The sequence below is a fragment of the Bolinopsis microptera genome, chromosome 3 (assembly GCF_026151205.1).
Source record: "Bolinopsis microptera isolate Bmic1 chromosome 3, MBARI_Bmic_1.0, whole genome shotgun sequence".
NCBI classification, from domain to species: domain Eukaryota; kingdom Metazoa; phylum Ctenophora; class Tentaculata; order Lobata; family Bolinopsidae; genus Bolinopsis; species Bolinopsis microptera.
The window spans coordinates 12,339,867-12,365,444 of NC_087074.1; the positions used below are offsets into that span (position 1 = coordinate 12,339,867).

The 25,578-nt window shown below is 38.9% G+C and overlaps 1 protein-coding gene across 2 annotated transcripts; it reads right to left on the reverse strand.

Moving 5' to 3' along the window:
• Nucleotides 1-118: 118 nt before the first annotated feature.
• Nucleotides 119-24,557, reverse strand: LOC134812523 (protein scribble homolog). 2 transcript variants are annotated; one of them, XM_063819995.1, is made up of 14 exons: nucleotides 24,401-24,557; nucleotides 23,990-24,096; nucleotides 9,870-10,123; nucleotides 8,667-9,068; nucleotides 8,082-8,206; nucleotides 7,241-7,373; nucleotides 6,648-6,755; nucleotides 3,978-6,432; nucleotides 3,767-3,827; nucleotides 2,064-2,136; nucleotides 1,737-1,841; nucleotides 1,489-1,610; nucleotides 1,172-1,266; nucleotides 119-973 (listed from the first exon to the last, which is right to left on the reverse strand). In XM_063819995.1, the coding sequence occupies exons 1-14, from the start codon at nucleotides 24,529-24,531 to the stop codon at nucleotides 870-872; spliced, it is 4,275 nt and encodes a 1,424-aa protein (XP_063676065.1). In that variant the 5' UTR covers nucleotides 24,532-24,557; the 3' UTR covers nucleotides 119-869. The 2 variants fall into 2 exon arrangements, with proteins under 2 accessions (XP_063676065.1, XP_063676066.1); XM_063819996.1 differs by lacking the exon at nucleotides 6,648-6,755.
• Nucleotides 24,558-25,578: the final 1,021 nt, after the last annotated feature.

Genomic DNA, 25,578 nt, shown 5'->3' on the forward strand with positions numbered 1-25,578 from the left:
AGCAAATAGCGATAATCTCAGATCACTTGGATTCATCATGCATCAGTTGTGTTATTACGATGATATTTTCATATCTTGGAGCAAATAAATATTCCACCGAATATTATGTTTAGATATAAAGTCAACTGTCCTCATCTCACCATGTGTTAAATGACGATAATGAATCTCAAACAAAAATCAGCTTAATGTCCAAAACATTTTGGATATAATTATGATAAAATTGTTATCTTAAAACCAGCTCTATTTCAAATATAGTTTCATTCAAAGAATCATACGCATATGCTAACAACTAATCCTAAACTTTACCAATATAAATCACGATTGATATAATATATATTATATAAAAATGTATTGACAAGCTATCATAGAATTCAAACTCGATGAAAACGTGAAACACGGTGTAACAACGAATATTATGTTAAGAAGTCATTTAAATCAAATTAATCTGTCTGAAATTCTAAAAATGAAGTCTGAAACCCGAAATTTTGAGAAACGGTATTCAACGTAGCCCTAAATAATCTGTAAAACTCGATGATGAAAATTATCTGAATTGTAGGGGTAAAACTTAAAACAATAAATCTAAATATTAAACCATTTGGTTTGGTAGAATTTCTCTATCAATCTGTTACTGAATATAACTCTACTACACACAAATTACCATGTAAATGTAATCAACATAAAAATGATATTAATATTATTCGGTTTTATAACAAGGACTGAAGAATGAAAGAAATCGAGCAGCATGCTTATGAGAGGCAGAGTTAGTGATGGCAACATAATGACGCGATTGACATCTCCAAATATGGTTATCACCAGATATTGTCCCGCCAAATATGGTCTTTAAACGATAGTATCTATCGCATTATTATTCATTGATTGCTCTGCCGAACCCACATGACGTTTGCTGCATTGTCACGGATATAGTCTTTGATTTTCAGGAACACTTCCTCCATAGAAACCCCACTAAACGTTGCTGAAAATATAAGACTGTGAAGGAACGTTCACATATAGTATATTTTTAGATCTCTCCGGTTCTTAATGCAGCATATTTGCGCGTATTTTTTTGAACGTTTCTTAATCCATAGATTTTCGATAGCTGGATCATAAACTCTGGAATAGATCTGCGGTAATAGTACTTAAACTCCATTTTAATATTGTTTATCGAACTTACCACTAAATTTATCGCTGAAACCGCGTTCCAACTTGACCGCTTTTTCAAAGACTTTCTGCGCTTGCTCAATCGAACAGCGCTCATTAAACTGCTGTCTGTTAAAATTTACAGGTTATTAATTTCAAGTTAAAATTTCAAGTTCTGTGGAACGGGATGTTAAACTGTACAAGCAGTTTAGGACCGTTTATCATATTATCTTTTATATAATTAACCATAAAAATGTATAAACTGCTAAAATGGAGAACATAAATAAAATGGATCATGAATATTATCCAGTAATTAATCTTAATTGATTAATTAATTAGTTGATTAGTTACCTGATGTCTTGAGCTGATTTAAACTTGACGAATATTACGATAGGGAAGAGATCGACCGAATGCAGTCTGTCTATGGAGTGTATGCCGACGTTTAGCACACAGTGCCTGTTCGCTTTTGCTACCTGATAAAAATAATTTCTTCACTGATCCCTTTCAAGACTCAGTACCAGTATTACAGTGTTCAAGCGGTATGTACTAGGTAATTGTGAAATCGTGGGTAAGTTTATTGATCTTTTGTAAAGCATTACCTCTTTAATAGCGTTGCCGCTGTAGTAATATGTGTGTCCGCTGATGTGTCTGCATTCCACAAACTTGTCGTCTTCTCTACCAGCTTGTATATCTTCTATTTGTTGCTGAAGAAAGCCCATTTAAATTTTTAGGACATATCGCAGATTGCTCTTCGTTTTAACATTAAAAAAAAACCAAAAACTGCAAATATTCGTAATTACCACGGCCCATTATTGATGTGAAGAGAAGGTTTCAAAAGCAGATCAATTTTAGATTAATGGACGAACAGAGTGTTATTTTTAGTACTTATTATTTGTAGTCTTATTATTATTATATATAGTACATACCTGCGAGACAAACCAGAAGTCACGACCGTTAACTTCGTCTCTGTCTGGCGGTCTTGTCGTATACAGAATGCATCTGTAATTTAAAGAGTATATTAACTGGATCAGAAAACAGTTTGACGATATATTAACGGTGCAATTTTCTCACCAATTTTAAATGTGCAAAAGAAAGGAACAGGTCAATAAATCAGAAGTGTCAAATTCAATGATAAATAAAGCAATATTTTACTGCTGTTTGCTCATTTACAATCAGTTATTCTAGCTTTTGCAACAATTTTAATTGCTCTCTTATCAGTTGTTTTATCTTTACATCGACACGCCGAGCTACTCAGCTTGCCTTTGCTTTGTACAATGGACTTCTCTGTGGAAAATTTGAACAGACTCGAAAAAGAGTTATCAGTGGCGTTGTGTGACATCTTGAAACTCTCGAAAACTCAAACCGTTACAGAGCTGAATCATTCGAGATTAATGGGTATAACGAAAGACCCCTTGGCTACTGCTGTTGAAAATCTTTCTAAATTGATGACAGGCAATATCGAACTATGTAAATCTGCGGCCAGTACGATAGACAGACTGAAATCAGAGCAGCTTAATTATCAGAAGGATCATATCAAACAGCAACAGAAAGAGCTCGACTCTGTCCAGCAAACTGTACAAACTGAGATGAAAAAAACATGGTGCGACATCGTGAAGGAGAACTGTGAAACAACTACCAGTGCTCCGTCGATTGACAGTATAAAGACAGCTGTGAAAACTGTAGTTGAAGATGACGTCCGCAGTAAGAATTTCATTGTTTACGGTGTGCCAGAGAATTACGGCAGTGATCCACATATAGTGGCAGAAGAAGTGATAACCGAAATTTGGGAATCTTCGGTGTGTGATCCTAAAGTGGTGGCAGCAAGTTTGATCGGGATTAAAAAACCTGCAGATAGTGGTAAAACCGAGACCGATAAAAGTGACATTGGCTTGCACGGAATCAGTCAAAATGGTTCTTGCTCGAGCAAGAAATCTGAAGAAATCTAATTATGTAGCGTACCACACATGGTACATCACACCTGACAGAAATAGGGAGGAGAAAGCAGCTCACCAGATACTCGTTGTAAAAATGAAGGAAATGATTACTGCTCAGCCAACAAAGTATCATTATATCAGAGACGGCAAGATTTTTAGTGTAGATAAGGTCAAGATGTAACATACAGTATTTTTGATATCTGATAACCACAGTACTTTGATTTAAGTGTACTATAAGGCTCTTATCTATGGCTGTTGCGTGTATTTGTTGATTTCGGCGTGTATTTGTTGATTTCGGCCGATAACGAGGAACTTTTAATTGCGAGTTATATAGTTATATAAATGCAACCGTGATTGTAACTCAGGTATGTGATGACTTGTAGAGCACACATCGCTGAATAGCAATCGCGATGCAGGTCTCACCCAGGCCAGGTTTATCTATAGGGCTCTTTTCTGAGGAAACACTGCCAGTTGTTTATGTATTGTGTTGTGTGCTAAGGTGCATCGTTTCATTTTTGGATATTTTGGTACGTCCTAAGCAAAGGGAATTTATATTTATCTAATTTTATGTAATTATTCTATATGTAATTGTAATACTTTAATAATATAGTAAACATTAACCAGTGTACCAAAAGCTGGTCCCCAATCAATCAATCATTTCATTGACAAAAAACACGGGACAGTGAGTGACATACCTGTTGAACATTTCGGGACAGTCGTTAACAAGACGGTCGTTCAATAGCTCTGTCAGGGGCCCTGAACAGTGTTAGATTCATGAAACTGTTTCTACTTGCAAACCAATAACAGTCAAGGATGAAATTAAGACCTTTAAGGAATGCGGCCACAATCAATGTTGTGAACTTAGAGATCAACAACAGACGAAAAAAAAGAAGCTCTTAAACTAACCAAGAATAATAATGGGTCGACAGAAGCTGAGATCCTTCCTGAGTACTGGCTCGTAAGGGATGATATCACTAGCGTTAAGCTGATCGTCTACACTTCCAGACTGACTCAAACCATCTCCCTTCTTAAACACACCCCCTAGCAGAGACTTCTTGCCCTTTCTCCCTCCTTGCTGGTCTGCGGGAGGACCGAACTTCTGTTGAATGAACTGGATTGCGCGGTGGTGGGATGGGATCTCACCACATTGCACTGCAGTGGCGCCGCGCAGTAGTAGCCCTAGCCACCAGCCTTCCTGCTCCATACTCTCGCGATCTACTACATGGAACACATCACCTTCTTTGAAACTCAGCCCTGAGTCCAGACCTAAGCTGAACGAGTAGAGAGCTCGTACAAAGAAACCGCTTCTCATGCTTTGATGCATCTCTCCGAACTGCTTAGGATTTTGTTGGCAGATTAGATTCAAGTTTACGCTTGAAGAGAGAATACCGACAGCTTCGTCGTGAGTTGCATTCCGCAGATTCCTGCCGTTGACCTCAAGAATTTGATCCGCACATCGTAGTCCTGATTTGAAGCTGAGGCCTAGTTTGTCTAATTTGTTTACAAATATACCGCTCTGTCCCGAAGTTGCAGTGTAAACTTCCAATCCGAGAGATGTTTGAGCATTAGGTCGCCTGATGTTAATACGGCGCATGGCATAAGACGGCGCGAAATTCCTAGGATCCATCATATGGGGAGGAGCCCAGTCCTGCGATCTGGATCGCTGTAGATCATGTCCCGCTTCAGGTCTGTTTTTCAACAGATGTCCTTGAGATGAAGACCTCTTAAGTGGGTCTACTGGAGGTGGCATGTGATTCTGATAGAGCCGATCATCGTGGAGCTGCGGAGTAGATCCAGCTCTGTTCATACCACGTGTATCCTTGAAGTTAGCAGGTGGTCCGAATAAGTCCTGATCAGGTGACATAGGTCGTCTGAGATCCTCCGTGGAGCGACCTCTCTTATAGTCCCTAGCTGGACCTGGCATTGCACCATCTACGTTATCTACATCATCTATATCATAGGGTAGAGTGGAGAAAGGCTTTACCACTCTCAGTACACACTGATCATCCAGGTTACTCAACAAACCCTCCGCATATTTGCGGCTCACATTCACCACGTAAGATCCGTTAATGGTCAGTATTCTGTCCTGTTTGTCGAGAATACCCTCAGCTTCAGCGGCTCCACCAGGCAGGACCTTGGCGATGTATATACCAGGATCCTGGGTCACATCTTCACTCTTACCACCGATGATACTAAAACCTAGCCCTCTGTCTAGGAATGGCGACAGGTTGATGATCTTGATGAGCTCCGGAACGAACTTCCTCCTAATGACCAACTCAATACACTCTCCTGAACTGGTGAGGGTGCTGACTGCGTACTCGTGCTTTACTTTAGAGAGATCGTTACCGTTGACAGAAAGTATAGCATCATCACGGTGCAGGACTCCGTCCGCGACTCCGTTTGTCTGGACTCGTAACACGTAGATATGTGAGTCCTCAGGATTATCCTTATAATGGGGGTTATCAATACCACCTCCAATGGTAAAGCCAAAGGATCTAGCTTTGTGCTGAGCTTTGTTCAGCAAGATAACCTTGATCTCACTTCTCCAATCTCTGTCCTCAATGAAGTCCTCGTCTTCAGGAACAAAAGAAGCAGGTGCTGGCGGTGGGGAGGCAACACGCTCAGGTGCTGCTGCCACTGATCGTATAACCTCAACTGCTACTGGTGGAGGAGCTTGTTGTTGTTGTTGTTGTTGTTGTTGTTGTTGTTGTTGTTGTTGTTGTTGTTGTTGTTGTTGTTGTTGTTGTTGTTGTTGTTGTTGTGGAGCACGCTCCAACTGTGCAATGTGGTTGTGAAGCTTCTCTATCTCGTCCAGTGCCTGCTGGTGATCAGCGGCGATCATTTCCTTGTCATCCACTGCAGCCACCGTGTCTCTCTTGAGCTCCTCGCATTCTTTGTAAATCTGGTCGTAATCACTCATTGCAGTGTTCCTCTCCTGGGTCAACTGATCTAGTTTCCCTTGGACAGTGTCTAAGTTTTGTTGTAACGTGTCTCGGTCCCCAACTAATGCTTCTTCTCTCTCCGCAACCGTTTTGAATTCCTGGCCCAACAAAATGAGCTTTCGTTCTGTCTCGTTGAACTTAGCCTCAAATGTATCAGAGATACTCTGCTGATTGTTCAAGCTCTGTCTCAATGCTGCGATTGCCTCTTCTTTCTCTCCAGAAGTGCCGCTCATAGCTTTCTTAGTCTCCTCTAACTCATCCATAATCTCCTCTCTTTCCTTCAACAGATGCTCAATATCACTTCTCATCAGATCGTTTTGCTCGATTAACTGTTTCCTCTCGTTCTTCAGTTCATCTGCTTCAGCAACAGTGGCATTTAGCTGGTCTGTTACCATTGCATTCTCAAACGCGATGTTGTTCTGAAACAGAGAATATTGTGGATAGGGACAAATTCTTGGGCGAATGGAGGATTCCACCACACACAATAAACTCGTGAAATAAAGCATACAACTCATTCACATCATTCATACCTCATATCAAGCACTATATAATCTTAAATGCGATCATAAAAATTTTAGATAAATATCAACTTAACTTTACAAAAAATAATGTTAAAAAGTCGTTTCATGCTGACCTTCTCATCGGTTATTTTAGCGACATTTTGGTTTAACTGCGAGAGTTTCTCTTGAAGATTCCTGATCTCTGCAGACTCTCCTGACTTGCGCTCCATCAGCAGAGTATTCTAGAGCAATAAAAGTTTGGTAAAATTCTGCTCGTTTGGTCGAAGTCTACAACCCTTACTAATTTTTATGGGGTACATCGAGAGCACTTCATCTTATTCTAATTCTAATCTTACGGTTCAATTAAAAATAGATTTAGGGAAAAATGTATGTGAAGTAACTAGCAGGTAGTACTATTATAGTGCAACTATAGAAATAAAATACGTCAAAGGTAAGCAAAACATGTGTAGTATTGTGTTGCTGTACAGTGGCGAGGAAATGTAAGTGTTTACATTGAGCCACGTGGGAATTACAACTATGCAAAGTATTCATATATGTACCAAACTTTCCCATACATTCTGTTTGGCAACATCTCATCATAACCATGCTTACAACCATTCACCAGGAATGCAACATACTTAACATGCTTTTATAAAACTGCATGTCAAAACATATGATCTAGAATGTTTTAGAGTTTTCTAACATCCTTTCGATTTAAAAAACGTACCTTATCTTGAACAGCCGCATCCCTTTCTCTTATTGCAGATTTCACCTCTTTTCTCGTGTTATCGAGCTCATCTTGTAGCTTCTCGTACTGCAACAGTGTCACTGAACTACTGGACAGTTTCGTAGCGTGCTTCCTGAAGAACAGAAAGTGTAAAAGACAATGAGAAACTAACTTTAATATACCTTACAAGACATACTTATGGCGGCCTAATTTGCGACGACCGAAATTTTGGCGGTCCGAAAATATGGCGAAATTGAACAAAAACCGTCAAATTTCGGACGTCACAGAAAATAAGGGTATTTTTCATCATTTTTTGTGACAGTAAGCAGTAAGGAAATTTCTGAAATTCGGTAAAATCATGTTCAAACTTAGTCTGTATTAAGACTGTAATACTTTCATGTTAGCACATACATGTATTTTAATGCAAATTTAAACTGTATTGCTTGACATTCAATTCGTCATTGGTGTGGTGATAATTTGTCCCAAGATGCCAGAATTTATTTATTTATTTTACTTGATATTACTTTTTAGAAACAAAATAAAGCAGTGAAGGCACAGTCATTGAAATAAGCTAAAAGATAATGCGACGGATTCTATTACGACGACCGAAATTTTGGCGGTCCGAAAATATGGCGAAATTTTCGGAAAACCGCCACATTTCGTACGTTATAAATATGTAAGGTAGGTTAAATTGAGGCCAAATGACTTTTCGAATTTGATTTCAATCACAGTCTCATACCAGCAGCTATATTTCACTGACTTGAATAACAGTAAAGAAAATCAGATATATTTCAGGTTTCAATTTCATTAATGTAATGAGGGAAAATCATAAAAACATTACCTCTCCTCTTGGAGCTCTTCTCTAAGAGATTCACATTCCTTCTCCAGTCTAGCTTTATCACGGGCTTCTCTTCTCCGCTCATCTTCGCGGATATCTTTCTGGTAGGTAACATCACCAACTTGGCGCTGAAAATAGAGGCGGTGTTTGTGTTAAAATTGTTATAATTGACACAATCATATAGTTAACACTATGCTATTGTTGACATTCAGTCGCCTTTTCACATCACACTGTCTGTCTGTCTGTCTGTCTGTCTGTCTGTCTGTCTGTCTGTCTGTCTGTCTGTCTGTCTGTCTGTCTGTCTGTCTGTCTGTTTGTCTGTCTGTCTGTCTGTCTGTTTGTATGTATGTATGTATGTATGTATGTATGTATGTATGTATGTATGTATGTATGTATGTATGTATGTATGTCTGTCTGTCTGTCTGTCTGTCTGTCTGTCTGTATAAAGGTCGAAGGATCGGTCTGATTTCCAGTTTTATAGTAGATAAATCTCCCAGTAGGTCTGTCTAGTGGTTCGTTTCAGAAGTTCAGTCAATCAGTCAGTCCTCTGTCGCGTTTGAAAAGTCTTCCAGCAGTATTTCCATTTACCTGTAAGTCGTCCATCTCTCGCTTGAGCTTCTGATTTTCTCTCAAAGCTTCATCCCTCGCTTGTTCAGCCAAATCTTTGTCCTCCAAATGTTGGACAGCTTCCCTCTTACTTACTGCTGACGCTTTCATCTTCTTCAAGAACTCGTTCTCTTTTAGGATTATACTTTGTTCTGTTTCCATTGCCAATTTTTCTGTGACGACCATATCTTTTTCCCGTTCAAGGTTCTCGTATTTAGTTTTCAGTCGGCCTAATTCTCGGGCCGACCCGGTATCGGCTTTGATCTTTTCCAATCCAGCTAACTTGCTGTTCTTATCTTCTATTTCTTTTTTTAGTTTCCCATTTTCAGCTTGCAGTTCTTTGATACGATTGTCATCTTCTTTATTTGGCACTGGAGCCGGTGCCTGAAGGTTGAAGAACTGTGATACCTCTTCGGGATTCGAAAGGAATAAGTAAGTGCTGGGCTAGCATATTTTAGAATTCAAATTAGTTGATAATCGCCCAGTCCTTCAACTAAACAATATATAATATGTTTGAACAGTGCCTCGGGGGGACGGCATCACAATTGTTCCGACCAAGAAGCCTGCTGATTGGTCGATAGACTGCGCGCGTAGGGACGCGCGTTCGAGATTAGCTCAGTTACTCTGCGTCTTGACAAGCTTAAATATCTCGCACGTTCCCGAAAGCACAAATTAAATCTACTCCAGGGTGCGACTCAGGAAACATGACGTCATGAGCGAAACATTCCCTGACCTGAGCATCTGCTGCAACGCCCCCGCGCCGTAATACTTAACCTTAGATGTCGAAAAGTTGATTTGATGATCTAAAAAGAATATCTACGCCCAGAATAGGAAAGTGTGGTACTAGTTTCATAAATCAGAGGAAGCATTTACAGGGTACTCAGCACAAAACATATCTGTTGACATCTGGAACTCTAACAGCACAGGAAATGTGACAAACTCAATTCCCCGGAGGTTTGATTCGAGTGACTCAACTACTGTAATATGTATCTGAGTAGCTGAACTACTTATTTTTTCATCCATTGCATCTCTATTCTCTAACCATGTATATTGTATAAAACATTCATGACAAAGTTATGAAACTCGATACATTGAAAACATCTGCTAAAGCAGCCGTTACACTACTAACAGTCAAGTTGACACAAAATGTCAGAGCTCTAAACTTTATTGCACATAAATACTTACACCATTAGAAGTTGGAGCAAGGTGTCGGGGAGTGATCACAACTTTGGGTTTTGGAGTAATTTTAGGCTTGGGCATAACTTTAGGAACAACAGTTTCCGGTTTACTAGTGTTGTTGCTATTGTTTGCTTTGTAGTCACCGGGCCGAGCTGAGTTTTTGAACAAATCCTCTGAAATTCCTCTGGACAGGCTCTTTTTGGGTGATGCTTTTGGGGGTGGAGGTCGTGGGGGCGCATTCTCGTCCTCTGAACTCGTATCTGAAGAGACATTAGTTAATATACAAGTCACTATTATAGTAGATAGGATTTAGAAAGCTTAATTTTAAAGAGAGAACTCATAACCGTCACATGTGAGTAAGGTACCTCCAATTTCTTGCAAATTCGTATAGTTTAAAGAATTTGCATTTAGAGTTTTTACGAGATTCAAAATATTCAAATTTAAAGTATACAATTTAACCCTGCTTAGCGAAATATAAATATACAAAATTATTATGCCAAAAATGGAGCGTTCTTTGGATACTGATTTGTATTAAGATTTAACTTAAGCAGTTATTCTAATCAAGCAGTGCTGAAATCAGCTAAACTGAGTTCATCTGCCAGCGTCTCCATCACGAGTGTGCTAAATAGAACTGGGAAAATACTGAGTATCACTAAAATAATTAGTAATACGACCCCAATACACTTCTAGCTCAGCATTCTTGACATACCTCTTATATTTCTTACACGATAATTTTGTGTCATTCCACCTGTATAGTCACCAGCTGTACAGTAGTGACAAGGCAGTTAGAATCATTACAACTTTGAGTGTGTCTACTTGTGAATATGATTTTAAAATGATCTAACACCACACAACTCTGATTTGTATAAATCATTTTATGAACTTGAGCCCTTTCCAATAACGATCTGTGAGAATATGAAATGAACACTTTAAAGCGATGAGGTCATTTTTAATATTATACAATTCTACAAGTTCCTGAGTATGGAGCTTGAAGGATGTTATAAGCATGACAACATACCTAGAATACCATTCCTAGTACAGTCTAGACACAACATATCATAACATACAAAGGCGGTACATTTTCTACATTTCATAAGAAGATGCAATTAATCAATCCAGGCAACATATATATGTGTGTGTGTGTGTGTGTGTGTGTGTGTGTGTGTGTGTGTGTGTGTGTGTGTGTGTGTGTGTGTGTGTGTGTGTGTGTGTGTGTGTGTGTGTGTGTGTGTGTGTGTGTGTGTGTGTGTGTGTGTGTGTGTGTGTGTGTGTGTGTGTGTGTGTGTGTGTGTGTGTGTGTGTGTGTGTGTGTGTGTGTGTGTGTGTGTGTGTGTGTGTGTGTGTGTGTGTGTGTGTGTGTGTGTGTGTGTGTGTGTGTGTGTGTGTGTGTGTGGGGTCACGAAATCCTCTCCGAACCTCCACGTGGTGTGGCCTGGTTGGCACTAACGGGTGGTGTGCTCTCTTGTTGAGTACTAAGGTTGGGACTTGCCAACCCAAAGTTCCCATAGGAACCAGGAAGTCAACACTAACAGCTACCAAGCACCAGGAAATTTCTCTTTCAGATATCAGGTTACAAGATAGTTCACACACAAATGACGATACGTTAGACACAGATACCTAGCTCTAAGAGCTATTAAATCACCAGGAAATTCTCTTTCAGCTTTCAGGTCCCATCGAAGTCACCCACCACAGAGCTAGGGATTCCAATTCGCTCATCCTGACTACAAGGACACACTGATAATGAGTAGTCTTGGCACTTCTCCCTCCAGTAACCACTTTTCAGGTCTTTTCAGTTAAGACAGCTAATGCGTAAGGGCTGACACACGCTAGACACAGGCTCGTGATAAGACAGAATTAGGGATTTCAACTCTGACTACGAGGACACACTGATAACGAGAATTCCTGGCACTTCTTCCTCCAGTAACCACTTTTCAGGGGACCGGGTTAGCTTTGCCACACTCTTTATTGAAGTGTGACTGGACGCTCTACAATCATCTAGTAGCAGCAGAGTTTGACTGACACCCTTACTGGTTCTATTCAGTTTCTACAGCGGAAGTTCTCAACACTCGAAACAGTTCATCTCGGACATCCTGCAGAGATGCTTTATCACAGCCTGCCCCATTACACGGGGAACCCTTAGATCTACAGTACCCTGGTGGACAGCATAGCTCACTAAAGCATAGTGGACCTCTTAAGTTCTGAGACGCAAAGCTAACCGGACCAGGAATAAACATCAATGCAATGCTTAGGGGATGCAAATAGGACATACAACGTTTAACGATTTACTCGAACTTTTGATTCATTTTTAAGCTCGACGTTACATGGTATCAATTCAGGACAGATATTCCTTCTTCAGGTTCATTGAGGAAATCGTACCCGCTATTTGCGTTATACATGGCAAGTATCTGGACTAATGATAACTTAGGATCTCAATCAATCATAAATTCCTCTCAGATTCCCAGGCTGCATTTAAAGCCCTTAACAGCACCAATTTTAACTCCAGGTTCGTTCTGAACATCTCAGACCAACTCAACTCGCTAGGTTTTCTCATCGAGTAGAACTTTGTTCCAGGACATGAAGGAGTATACGGTAAAGAACTAGCGGACGAATTCGCAAGGACGTTCAATCCAACAGCATCCCCATAGGACCAGAACCCTTCCTCCCAAATAGGCCACACTCAGTGACAAAGGAACATTCCACTTGAGATGTACCTCGGACACAAATATAAATACAGGAACTCACATCAGATGGCTAACATGGTCGCTTTCAGGATAGGTCACAGCCAACTAGTTTATTTTCAGAACGTGGCAAACAACGTCAACTTCGAGACGCAAGATTGTGAACACTTTTCAGGAGAAGCAGAAACATCCCAGCACCTCCTCTGCAAGTGCATCCAGATCATGAGGTTCAGAATGAGGATAATTGGTAAACTCTACCTTAACAACAGTAAACTACAATCATATCTTCAAATTTGTGGAACAGTCGACAAGACTGGATAGGGAAAACCCTTTTGGGTAACCTCCTAGGATAGACGACCTATTTGGATAAGCATCTAGGACATACACCAAGGCTCATAAACAATCATACACTAGACCCACACAGGACTATCTCAGATAGTGACACATATTCAGGTGTGGACCATGCTCGGAAGTCCCTCGCCTGCCCGCCAAAGAAGAACATCTGAAGTGGGTTTGCTCTGAGCAAGGTAGTAACAGCTTCGAGACTCCAGAGGTCTGTTGCGTTGATATCTATTATTCTATGTTTTTGTATATACTTAGGGAGTCCTGGAGTGTGGCTAGCAGGAGTCACACTCTGTGGGCACGGCGAGAAGGCCTCCCTCTTCACTAGGAGACACTGTGTGTGTGTGTGTGTGTGTGTGTGTGTGTGTGTGTGTGTGTGTGTGTGTGTGTGTGTGTGTGTGTGTGTGTGTGTGTGTGTGTGTGTGTGTGTGTGTGTGTGTGTGTGTGTGTGTGTGATAAATGGCACGTAGCCCATGTTGCCATGTGTTCAAATGTGCACAATGAGTAATGACGTTAAATATATCAAGTTTCAAAACACAAGTTTTATAGATCCATTATCCCACTTCTAACAGCACATCATTCCACAAGTTTAATATCACATACTTGTTCCATAATAGCACTGGACCAATGACAAAAGTTTGTCTGTAAATAATGTAACACACACTCATGGAGATAGTTTATGTTCCAGGCAGGAAGTGTACGACAGTTATCAATAGAACTTAGCTGCACACAGCACACTGCACATTACCCACTGCACACACAGCACATTACCCACAGCACACTGCACATTACCCACTACTCTACACTTAGCTACACAGGTGTGTAACTTGAGAGGATGGGTTTGTGTGTACACAATGAGATGATCCAGTTGGGAACTTGGATCAAATTTAGCGGGTAATGATACTGACTGTTTTGTGGTTGGCGTTTAAGAAGGATGTGAGATCCTGGTAATTGAATTTAGGAACTGTGTCTCATTAGAGAGTGATTTCACTGATTTGTTGATATTATCCACTTTCTCGCTTTAAACGGTAGTATTTAATCCAAGGCCTAATGCCAGAAGGTCACACACTTGACCTCCTGGTTTGGTTATAATGTAGATATGTGATGATTACGGGGCGGGCATGAATACGAAAATATTCCCTGTACTTCAGTCTTCAATACTAATTATATATTTATTATGTACCTCAAATACTCATTATATACTCCAATATTCATTGTTCTAGGCTGACAAAAGAAGTAGTGAATAATCACAAGAGTTCTGATAGTTAAATAGAGAAAACAAAGTTGACGATCAGGTCTAAAAGAACACATCTGACAACGTCTTTAAAATGAGAAAGAGCTGCCATTTCAAACAAAAGATAATTGATTATGTAAAGTAAGTTAGGCAATGTTAGGTAAAGAGCAAACTTCTTATTCCTGTCAAAAACTTACCTTTCTTTGTTACAAAGATACTGAAATAAAAAGGTTCAATTAACGGCAGGTGTCATCTGTAATTATATCTTTTACAAGTACAAGTGTCCATGTCACTGTGTCAGTGTACTTTCCTTGTTAACATTGTTGTGAGATATCTAGTGTCTAAGTGAGTAAGTGGAGGGAGGCAGTTAATAGGTACACCAGGTTACCTACACTTGGTACACGTAGCTAAATTGGATAAACTTGGTTTACGTCGACTATCATGAAAGGAAGCTGTAATTAAAATAATCAACACCGCTGTTTAGTGTTTACAACTAGGGGCTATGAAGAGTTGCTGAGTAGAAACAAGACTGACCCATTGTTCGTGTTATCATCAACTCTTATCCACTCTTATCCACTTTCTAGAAATTTCCATTACATCCTTTCAGCTCTCTTCGCTTAAAACAAAGAACGCTAAACAGAAGATGAGATCAGAATCCAAATACAACTCGGGAAGGTCCTGGGCCTTGCCACAACATGCTATATGGCACGCATGGTGTAAATAATGCTTCTTCTTTTCGGGGCTCGCTTCATGCATCTTAAATGCTTATTTAGTACAAGATACAAATAGATTATAACGGTCGTCGGTTAAATGGTGTCAGTTAATTTATCATTTAGCAGAATTATCCACAAATATATCATTAATCGTTAGTCATCTTGTTCATTTTTTTTCTCTGTACGACTACAAAATAAAGCAAACTTTACATCTTGAAGTTAACACCCTACGCGCGTGGGGTGGACTCCTGGGGTGGACTTTTATTCAGCGCGTATTTTGTAGCCTGTTCAACTTGACGTTTTGAATCGTTACTATCTCAATGTCACAGATACATAGAATGTGAGGTGATCATCTTAAAGAGAAACGTCTCAGCTTTCACCTGGTGTAAAGTTTATCTTTGTTCTCAAAATATAGCTCGCTCAGTGTGCAACAGAAGTTGACATTACAATAACCACGTCCGCGACCGGTCGTCAGATACCGGAGTCTTGCACAAAATTGGGTCCCTAAATTAAAATTTTATGACACAGTTACGATGAACTAGTGTCTAGGGAAACATTTGGTGAAAGTTTTAACTCTCTACTATAAAAATAGCGATAGTTATTGAAGATAAACGTGAGAAAAAAATTCCCCCCCTTGTCGGGGGGATTTAAAAGCTCCCCCGGAAAAACCCCCCTTCCGTTAAACCCCGTGAAACGTTTTTAAAAAGCGTTACGTGGCCCCCACGTGGGACAAAATGCGCGGTTTGGTTTGAAACCCTTCCTCGTGGGAAAAAAACCTGATTTGGGCCCGATCGATTTTGGTGGGGAAAAACCCCCATTGGGTACGGAAAAGGGGGGGCAAAAAACCCCTGTTAAATTTTGTTTTCCCCAAAAATTTTTCCCCCCCTTTTTAATTGCTCAGTGCGTCAGTTGTTTTTTGTTTTTTCCCTGGTTAAAATTAAAATTTTACTCCGGGCATTTTTTCCCCCCCTTTTTTCCCAAACCAAAAGAACGTTTCTTTTTTTACGTGAAATTTTTGTTGGGCTTTACCCTAACTTAGTCTTTTCATTTTCACTTGATAAACTTTAATTCCCTGTGCCAAATTGCCCGGAAAAACCCTCAAATTTTTCTTTGGGGCCTTAAAAGACTTTTTGGTTTACTGCAACCCAGGCCCCCTTTAAATGCAAATATTTTTTTTTGAGCAGCCCTTTTGAAATTTTTTGCCTTTTGGGGAAATGGGGGCTCCTTTTTTTTTATAAAATAAGGTCAATTTTTCTTTTCGTGAAACAAATTTTTCACTGAAAGTGAAGGGGCAAAAAAAGCAAAAGGGTTTGGGCCGGGTTTCCCCCCCTGCCTTGATTTTACCCTTTTAAAAATTTTCCCTGTTAAACAAAAAATTTAATCGTTTAATGCAGCGATTTTTAAAACCCGTTATTTAATTTTTAAAAATTGGTTTTGATTTTGCCCGGGTTCCCAAACATCCTTATATCGGGTTTTAAAGGAAAAATTTTTGAAAAAATTTCCCTTTTCCCCTTTTTAAAAACGCCCCTCTTTTTGGACCACCAATGGGTTAAAATAAAAATTGGGGTTTTAATTTTTTTTGGAATTTTTGTCCGACATAAATTTTTAAATTTTTTTTCTGTTTTCAGCAGATAATTTTTGGTGGAAAAAGGCACGGGAGGAAAAAGGGCCTTCCCCGTCCCAAAAAAAGCCCCAGGAAAAAAAAGGGCTTTGGGAAGGCCCTGTTTTTTTTCCAAAAATTTAAAAACCATTTTTATCACAATTTGTGGACCTTTTTTACTCAAAAACAAAAAATTGGAAAAATTTAAATTTTTTAAAAAACCCTTGGGAAAATTTTTTTTCCGGGGCCCCGTATGGGGGTATTTTAAAAATTTGGTAAACCGCTACTCCAGGAAAGGGGAAATTTAAAACCATCTCAAAAAAAAAGGGGGGGGGGGAAAAAAAAAAAAAATCCCGGATTTTCCCTTTGTCGGATCGCCAAGAGTTTGAGGGGGGGCTCTAGCTTCCTGGCCCTTTCAAAAGCGGGGAAAATTTCGGGGGGGGGAGGCAATTTTGGGCCCGTGGGGGGGACAAATTAAAACCAAAATGGGGGGCCCGGTCAGTTGAAAAAAACCCTTTTTTTAGGAGCCGGGTTAAAACCTTTTAGGTAAATCAAATTTGGGGGCCCCCAAAACCAAAAATGGGTTTTTTTAAACCCTTGGGTTTTTGTAGCAAAAGGGTTTTTAAAATTCCCAAGGTTTTCTTTAAAAGCACAGTGTTTAAAAAACCTTTAAGGGATACGTGGCCCCTAAACTCTGTTTTGTTTGATAAAAAAAATTTTTTGGGGTTTTGAAAAAATTTAAAATTTTGGGAAAAATTGATGAAACAAAATACTTAAAGGAAGGTTTGGGCCCGGTAGGGTGGTGCTTTTAGGGGGACGGTTTAAAAAACTCCCGCCCCCAGATATGGTTTGGGTTTTTTTGGGGGGAGGGGGCTTTTTGGGGCCCCTGTAAAAAGGGTTAAAAAAGAAGGGAAAAAACCCGAATTTTGTTCAATGATTCTTTGAAAACCCAATTTAAAAAAATTTTAAAGAATTTAATGAAAAAAAATTTTGTTTTTTAGATGGGAAAAAAATTTTTTTCACTATTTTTTTATTTCAAAATTTTTTTAACCCCGGGGGTGACATGCAACCAATTTTTTGTTGGGCCCTTTGGGTTTTTTTTCGAAAGGGACGGGGGAGGATCCAGGGGTTTTCCCAATTTGACCCCCCTCCCGATCCTGCCCGGGAAAATATCCCCCGGTTGATCCAGGGGGAGGGCCCGTTCTAGGAGTGTTTAGTTAACCCGGGTGAAGGGGGAAAAATATCCCCCCCGATTAAAAACGTCAACATCTGCAAAAAGAAGGGATTTTAATTTTTGCTCTTCTTGTATTTTGTTTTTTTTGCCCGGGGGTTTGTTTTTGTATTTAAAATTACTCTGTTTTGTTTGGGGCCTGTGTTTTGTCTTTGTAAACGGGGTGTGTGGTTTGATTGTACTGCGTTTGTTCTGTAATTTTTAATTAGTGTTTCTGAAGGAAAAATGAGTGTTTTTTGTGTGGGTGTTGTGTGTTGTATGTGTTTGAGTTTTGGTTGGGTGTTTTTTGGGGGTGTTTGGGGTTGGGGGTGTTGTAAAGTCTGTTGTATTTTTGGGGTGAATTTTTGTTTTGTCTGTCTGTGTGTCCGTCTGTGTCTGTGTGTGTCTGTGTTTATTGCTGTGGTCTGGGTGTCTATGTCTGTATGTGTTTGTGGGTGTGTGTATCTGTCTGTCTGTCTGTCTGGTCTGCTGTCTGTCTGTGTGTGTGTTGTGTGTGTGTGTGTGTGTGTGTGTGGTGTGTGTGTGTGTGTGTGTGTGTGTGTGTGTGTGTGTGTGTGTGTGTGTGTGTGTGTGTGTGTGTGTGTGTGTGTGTGTGTGTGTGTGTGTGTGTGTGTGTGTGTGTGTGTGTGTGTGTGTGTGTGTGTGTGTGTGTGTTCTTTCATAGAAGTTGTTATTTCCAAGATACGAAGTTCGAAAAGCTTGCATTTAGTAATAGACGAATTTTGCAGCTGATATCAGAATCGAAATGATGATGGTACTACACGAGATGCTCATGGAAAAGGTATCAGTTTGCTTTCCTCCTCCCACGAGCAGTACAAAGTGTGGGTTCAACTTTAATCTGATAGAAGATATCTATGCGGAACCCAAGCCCGGCTATGTCTGTACACAATAACGAAAGAAAGCGGTAAGTTTTTAATCATGTAAATGTTCGGCCGAACGTTTGCTTTCATTTAGACTAGTGACGAAAATCAACAATCGTTTGCCAGTTTGGTTAGTAAAATCGACAAAAAATAGTCCATTCCCCAAGGCCATGATATTCGAATTCTGCCCGTTGAAATCGGCCACTCTGATTTTTATCATTGAACTGTGCATTGATGACATGTTCATTCTCTACAGGTTATGCTGCGAGGGCGTTTAGCTCGATAGATGTTGAAAATGCCCACAGCATTATAAATCATTTGGACCGCCGAGGGGTCCAAAACTCCTCAATCGAAGAGCTTAGTAGACATGTCAGCTACCTACAAAGACTTCAAATTCTCAGGAAAACCTCTCTAGGACGGTAATACATTAACTTGTTTAGTTAATAAATTTAATAAGTAGATTTTGAGTGATGATTACTCAATACTGATATCGAGGTACCATAAAAAGGGTATATAAACTTATCACTTATGCTTATATGCTTATACTCTTATACTATCAATGAATATCAAATCGCCTTTTCTAGTTATCAAACCCAACATAAATTAAATCTCTGCCTACAAGGACTATTCGATATTTACAACAGACCGAGTGAATGTCTCAATCTTTTCAGGAAGCTTTATACTCCGACATCCACAATTTACCACGCCCCTGAGATCGACAAAGGTCTTTCTGATAGATTGACTTCCAGCCAATTCGATTTATCGAAGCCGAGTGGGAAGAACAAAGAACTGAAACCCATGGTCGCAACGATGCTCCTCGCGGACAAGGGAGAGTTAGGGCCATCGGTGGTCACAAGACTGCAGAATATTTATTTTTTAAGCGTTGAGGTTGTCACGAAAGCGTACTGTAACGGGACTGTATCAGATTTGAGTGATTTGATTTTGTGATTCGCAGTTCACGTGATTTTATTGTGATCTTAGACTGTAAAAACTATAAAGGTTCAAGTTGAACTATCGTCGCCATGATTATGTATTTTGGAACTGTTCACGTTGAAATTGCTTCGTTAATCAGCAGTCTTCCTTGTATATTGTTCCTTGTATTGGTTACCTTCTACTGTGTAATGCAGCTACGATCAACGATACTTAGCTAGTACATTCATAGTAACTGCACTGAGAAGAGTAAAAAATTTGAGCTTTGACAGAATAACATTTCCTTGTTTTTAGATACGGTTACTATTCTAGTGAGGGGTTCATAGCTGACCATTAAGGTCTTACTCACAATAATTTGTGCTCTGATATTGGCCGTACTGACTGCTGTTGAAAAAGCCACGCCATCAGATGCGCGTCACGAGAGTCCACCCCACTACGTACAAAATTTGAAATTTTCCCAAAAACTTCTGATTAAGCTAGTTTGTTTTCAATAACTTTTGCAATATTAACAGTAGACCCTTCAAATTTTCACCAAATGTTTCCCTAGACACTAGTTCATCGTAACTGTGTCATAAAATTTTAATTTAGGGACCCAATTTTGTGCAAGACTCCGGTATCTGACGACCGGTCGCGGACGTGGTTATTGTAATGTCAACTTCTGTTGCACACTGAGCGAGCTATATTTTGAGAACAAAGATAAACTTTACACCAGGTGAAAGCTGAGACGTTTCTCTTTAAGATGATCACCTCACATTCTGTGTATCTGTGACATTGAGATAGTAACGATTCAAAACGTCAAGTTGAACAGGCTACAAAATACGCGCTGAATAAAAGTCCACCCCAGGAGTCCACCCCACGCGCGTAGGGTGGTTAAGAACTTCGACAAAAATTTGCATTTTGAAGTCTTTCAGAGAAAAGCAAACGAAATTTATCATTGATCACGTGACTATAACTATTTGCTGTTCACATAAATTTGAAATAGGACAAATTTATCATCGCATAAAACATATTCAGCTAATCCCTACACCTACAGTAAACATGACAATAGTCACTACACTGCAAGTGTGCAGTGTGCACACACAATGTCATAATCCTAATGACACCGGATATGATTGCATCATTACATTTGTGACACAAACATATATCCGATTTTCGTCTCGTGATTCTTGATAAATTGTGAAAATCTGTAGCCAGGAAACGTAAATCGAGAAAATGTACTTGATTATTTAGAGATTATCTCTAAATAATCAAACTTTTGGGTCCCAGAATTCTGATTATTTAGAGATATTATGATATACCGATCTAATTATACCGATCTAATTATTGTATCAAATGTTGAGTATTTACCGATCTAAAGTTATTAAGTTATTATGAATCATAATAAGCGGTCCCAGTCGATCCTTGATTAGATGAATACATTGTCACCTGTAGTAAGTACAGGGGGGGGGGGGGGGGGGCAAAAATCAGTGTGCAAACGTATAGCTTAATAGCTCAGTCACTGAGTGCCCAATTGAAATTATTCTTTCTGGTATGACTTACTACCACCACTGGTTCAAGGAATTTGTCAAATCGAAAAATATTCGTGTTCCTTTTTTTTCAAATGAAGGTTCATTTTCGCATTTATTTGATAGTTTGGATAGTCGGATCGAGTCAAATTTTATTGAATTGTGTTTGGCCATTTCAATTACGTTTGTTTTGAAAAAATGAGAGTTCTAGCTTCTCAGATGATCGAGATATGAAGCATAACGAGGTTATTGGTTTGCCTAATCACGTGATTAGGTGACCCCGTTAAACTGTTTAACAATAAACATTATGGGAATTGTTAAGGGTGCCCAATTAAGGTGTCGTGTCACGGTGTCACATAATCACCCAGTCAATTTTGTTAATGCTGTCTCCAAAGTATGTTATTTGAATCAAAGGGACTTATCAAGAATCGGTTCGAAGCTTTCCCATGACCTAAAAGTTCAGTTAGTTCACTCCAATATTCTCTGTTTCATAGACTACTGCAACTCAGTCTATTATGGTATAACAGAAAAGAATCTCCATAAGCTACAAAAGATACATAACAATGCTGCTAGATTTATCTTTGGTCTTTACGGAAAAAAGATACGTGAACCTATCATGCCTTACCTCAAAAAGCTCCACTTTCTACCTGTTCGGTTCAGAATCAAGTTCAAAATATCACTTCTGGTCTTCAAGTGTTTTAATAACATAGCCCCTCAGTACTTACAAGGACACATCAATCTAAGGGAAGTACGAAGACGAAGTTCTAGACTAGATGATGACTTTTATTTGTTGAAAGTTCCTCCTGCTCCTCATTTCAGACGAACGGATGCTGCATTTATGTTTTGTGGACCAAAAATTTGGAATGAACTACCCTACTCAGTGAGATCATTATCATCTGTAGAATGTTTTAAAAATGCCCTAAAGAAGTTTTATTTCCACCTAGCTTTTGATAATATTTCTAATATTTGTCCATAATGAACTGTCTGAACTGATATGAAAGTGCATAATTTTGGTAACTTCAAACAAATATTTATTCATAAAATCTGAACTGATAAAAAAATCCATAATCTCGGATTTTCAACACTAAGTCTCGCTTGAATGACTTAAATGTACATCTTTGTTGGGTATATTTTTATGTCGAAGCGTGTAATAAATGTTAGAATTTATTTATTTATTTATTTAACGAGATACACAAAATGCTTGATAACTTCGTCATTTCTAATCCGTTTTGCTTCATTTTTTCAGATCAGATACAACATTTAATAATGTACCGTCTCTAAAAAAGGCATCTAGCATGTTCAGAGAGATCAATGTAGGTGTTTTAATATTGAGTGGGCGTGGTCTAAAATATTCGAATTTTCAAATTTTGGCGACGGAATCCTCGAACAAGTAGGTACAGTATGCCATCTGCAAAGCAACAACTCTTAAATATAAAACACGACGGACGTATAAGACCCAACATCTGCACACTGACTTTGCCCCCCCCCCCCCCCCCCCCCTGTATATATATATCCGATTGCAAAACCTATTTCTAGGAATCCTATTTTTAGGAATCCTTATTCCTAAACGACAGTTTGAAGAGTAGTAAACTTGTGTGATTGTTATCATTCGAGAAGATCTATTCAATTTTACATCATTATGGTCCTCAGAATAAGACTCAATTGACATAAAAGAAGCATACTTGATACAATGCCACTGTAGAATTGATTTACTTAGAGCTCATAGAGATAGTGATTCAGTGAACCCAATAAATGATAACTCGATCTTAATTCTCAGGAGGACCCTCAAGGTGCACAAATCAGTGATCTGCATTATTTGTGACACAAACATAAATCCGATTTTAGTCTCGTGATTCTTGATGAATTGTGATAATCTGTATAGTAGCCAGGAAACGTATAGTAGCCAGGAAACGTTAATCGAGAAATGTACCTGATTATTTAGATCATATCTTTAAATTATCAGACTTTTGGGTCCCAGAATTCTCATTATTTAGAGATATGATATCCCGATCTAATTATTGTATCGAATGTCGAGTGTGTACCGGTCTAAAGTTATTAAGTTTCTAGTGTAACCCGTTGCCTACGGCCGGGACTTCACTATCGCAGTTGAAATGCAAAAGTATAAACCCGCCTATTAGTATTATAATATTCGAAAACACGCATACCATTTTCGTAGTTAAAATGGTGCGAAAGTATGAACTCGCTTAGTCCAAACAGACAGCAATTTAATTATGAGTGCCCCTTATGTATCTAATAGTAATAGCTATACTTGATAGGCAATCTTGAGGTACGCTGCCAAATTACCTAATTATATAGCAAATCTGTTAGGGGGGGGGGGGGGGGGGAGAGAGCGAGAGTGGGAGAGAGGAAGAGTACATACGACACTTTATTATCACATTTGTGATTTGGGTCACAAAAATATAAATTAAACCACTTACCACCGCGACCGGCCGATTAATAATTATTTGGCTTCGTCAGAGTTTTGTCGAAACTATACCGAAAAAAAGCAGTTCCATAACTTAACTCTTACCGTTTTCTTGATTAAGCCGCTCGGAAATTACACACGAACGAACACACACACACATTTGAGATTATTAGTATAGATTATAATGAACACATTGTCACATGTAGTAAGTATATTAAAATATATCCGATTTCAAATCCTATTTCCTTAACGACAGTTTGAGGAGTAGTAAACTTGTGTGATTGTTATCATTCGAGAAGATCTATTCAATTTTACATCATTATGGTCCTCAGATTAAGATTCAATTGACATAAAAGAAGCAGACTTGATACAATGCCACAGTACAATTGATTTATTTTAGCTCATAGAGATAGTGATTCAGTGAACCAAATAAATGATAATTCGATCTTGGTTCTCAGGAGGACCCTCAAGTGATCTGCTTTATATAGTCGTAACTAAGGTTTAATACACTCGAGCTCACTGCTCAGTGCTCATTACTAAGTAAAGATGAACACGTGACCTACACAGAAATAAATAGCACTGAAAATGAGGAAATTTAAATAACATACCGTCAAATATGTGCATGAGATTGGGATAAGAGAATTCCAGGGCCATCTTGAGAAGGTTTGTTCCGTCATCTCGCTTCCTCAAAATATCTAACATCTTTTCGTTCTTCCTGAAGCATGACATCATGTTAACATAGAAGAGCACACTGTGCCCTGAATTAAAGATCTCATTTTAAAAGATATAGCATGTAAACTAAAAATAGCCAAATTTGGGTGAACAAATTTGATTCCTAGCCAGTTAAAAAATGCAGCCACCAAGTCTTCTCTTTAGTCGTTACCCCTAACTCCCAAAATGTTCATCACTATCCTTCCCAGACGAAAATTTATAGCTTAAAATGTCTGTAACTTAAAAAGTTTCAGTTATTTTGTGCAAAAATGAATAGACCACGTCTTGTGTGATTATTATAAACAAACCTTCTGATAGTGAGCTGATTTTCGATCTCACCAATCAGGTGCTCCGGGAGATGTTTTCGCAGCACCGGCAACACTTTCGCCACTCTGATCTCCTTGAGAAGGACATCTCTGTTTTTTTGTAACACTGACATTATCAAGCTCTTCTTATTTACATGGCAATGCTGTAAAAGATTTTGATGAGTTTGTTTAAACCAGAACAAAGTTGTGTTTCATCATTTAGCCAGAGCTACATTAAGGGGACAAACACCAAAACCGCTAATGATTTGGCCGAGGATTTGACTTCATGTTTGAAAAACTTTGTATTTCAATTATGTTAAGTTTGCCACTGTTATACCGATTCTTTAGTAATTTTTCCATCCATCTTTTTGTAAAAAGAGAAAATGGACGTTTACGAATGGTTGTTGGTGCAGAAAGAGGGCCTTTGGAGATCTGGTAGGTGGGTTTAAAAATGTCCTCATTCTTTCCGTTAGTCACACTTTACTGAATTTATCATGCCGATGGCATGAGGGAGAATTGTGGTTTATTCAGTAGTAGTAGAGAAAATGGACGTTTACGAATGGTTGTTGGTACAGAAAGAGGGCCTTTGGAGATCTGGTAGGTGGGTTTAAAAATGTCCTCATTCTTTCCGTTAGTCACACTTTACTGAATTTATCATGCCGATGGCATGAGGGAGAATTGTGGTTTATTCAGTAGTAGGTGCGCGGCATATTTGGTAAACACAAAACAATTTGTGCATAGTTAAGCATACTAAAATAACGTTTCTCTTGTCTCATGTATAGTACAGAAAGTAAAACTAAAAAATGTATTTGGTCGTAAAATCTTTAAATAGGGCTGTATTAGTAACTTTACAACTTAATAAAACGCTTTATATAATTATAAATTTTCCACAACTAAGCAGTAAATAGGTTATGTCATTTCAACACATTACCAACATGACAACAAGTTCTAAATGAACTAGCAATATATGGGAACTAGCAATACATGACGTATGATATTAGAACTGCTCAATGGAGCATACAGACTCGCAACAATAAGCGCATGACACAGTACACACCAAAATATTTTACAAGAATACATTTTACAAGAACGTTCAGCGGCGCATGTTCAAACTCGCAACAATGCCTTGTGTATGTATGCAATACATGTCATTGTACAAGTTGTGTATGAAAATAGATGAG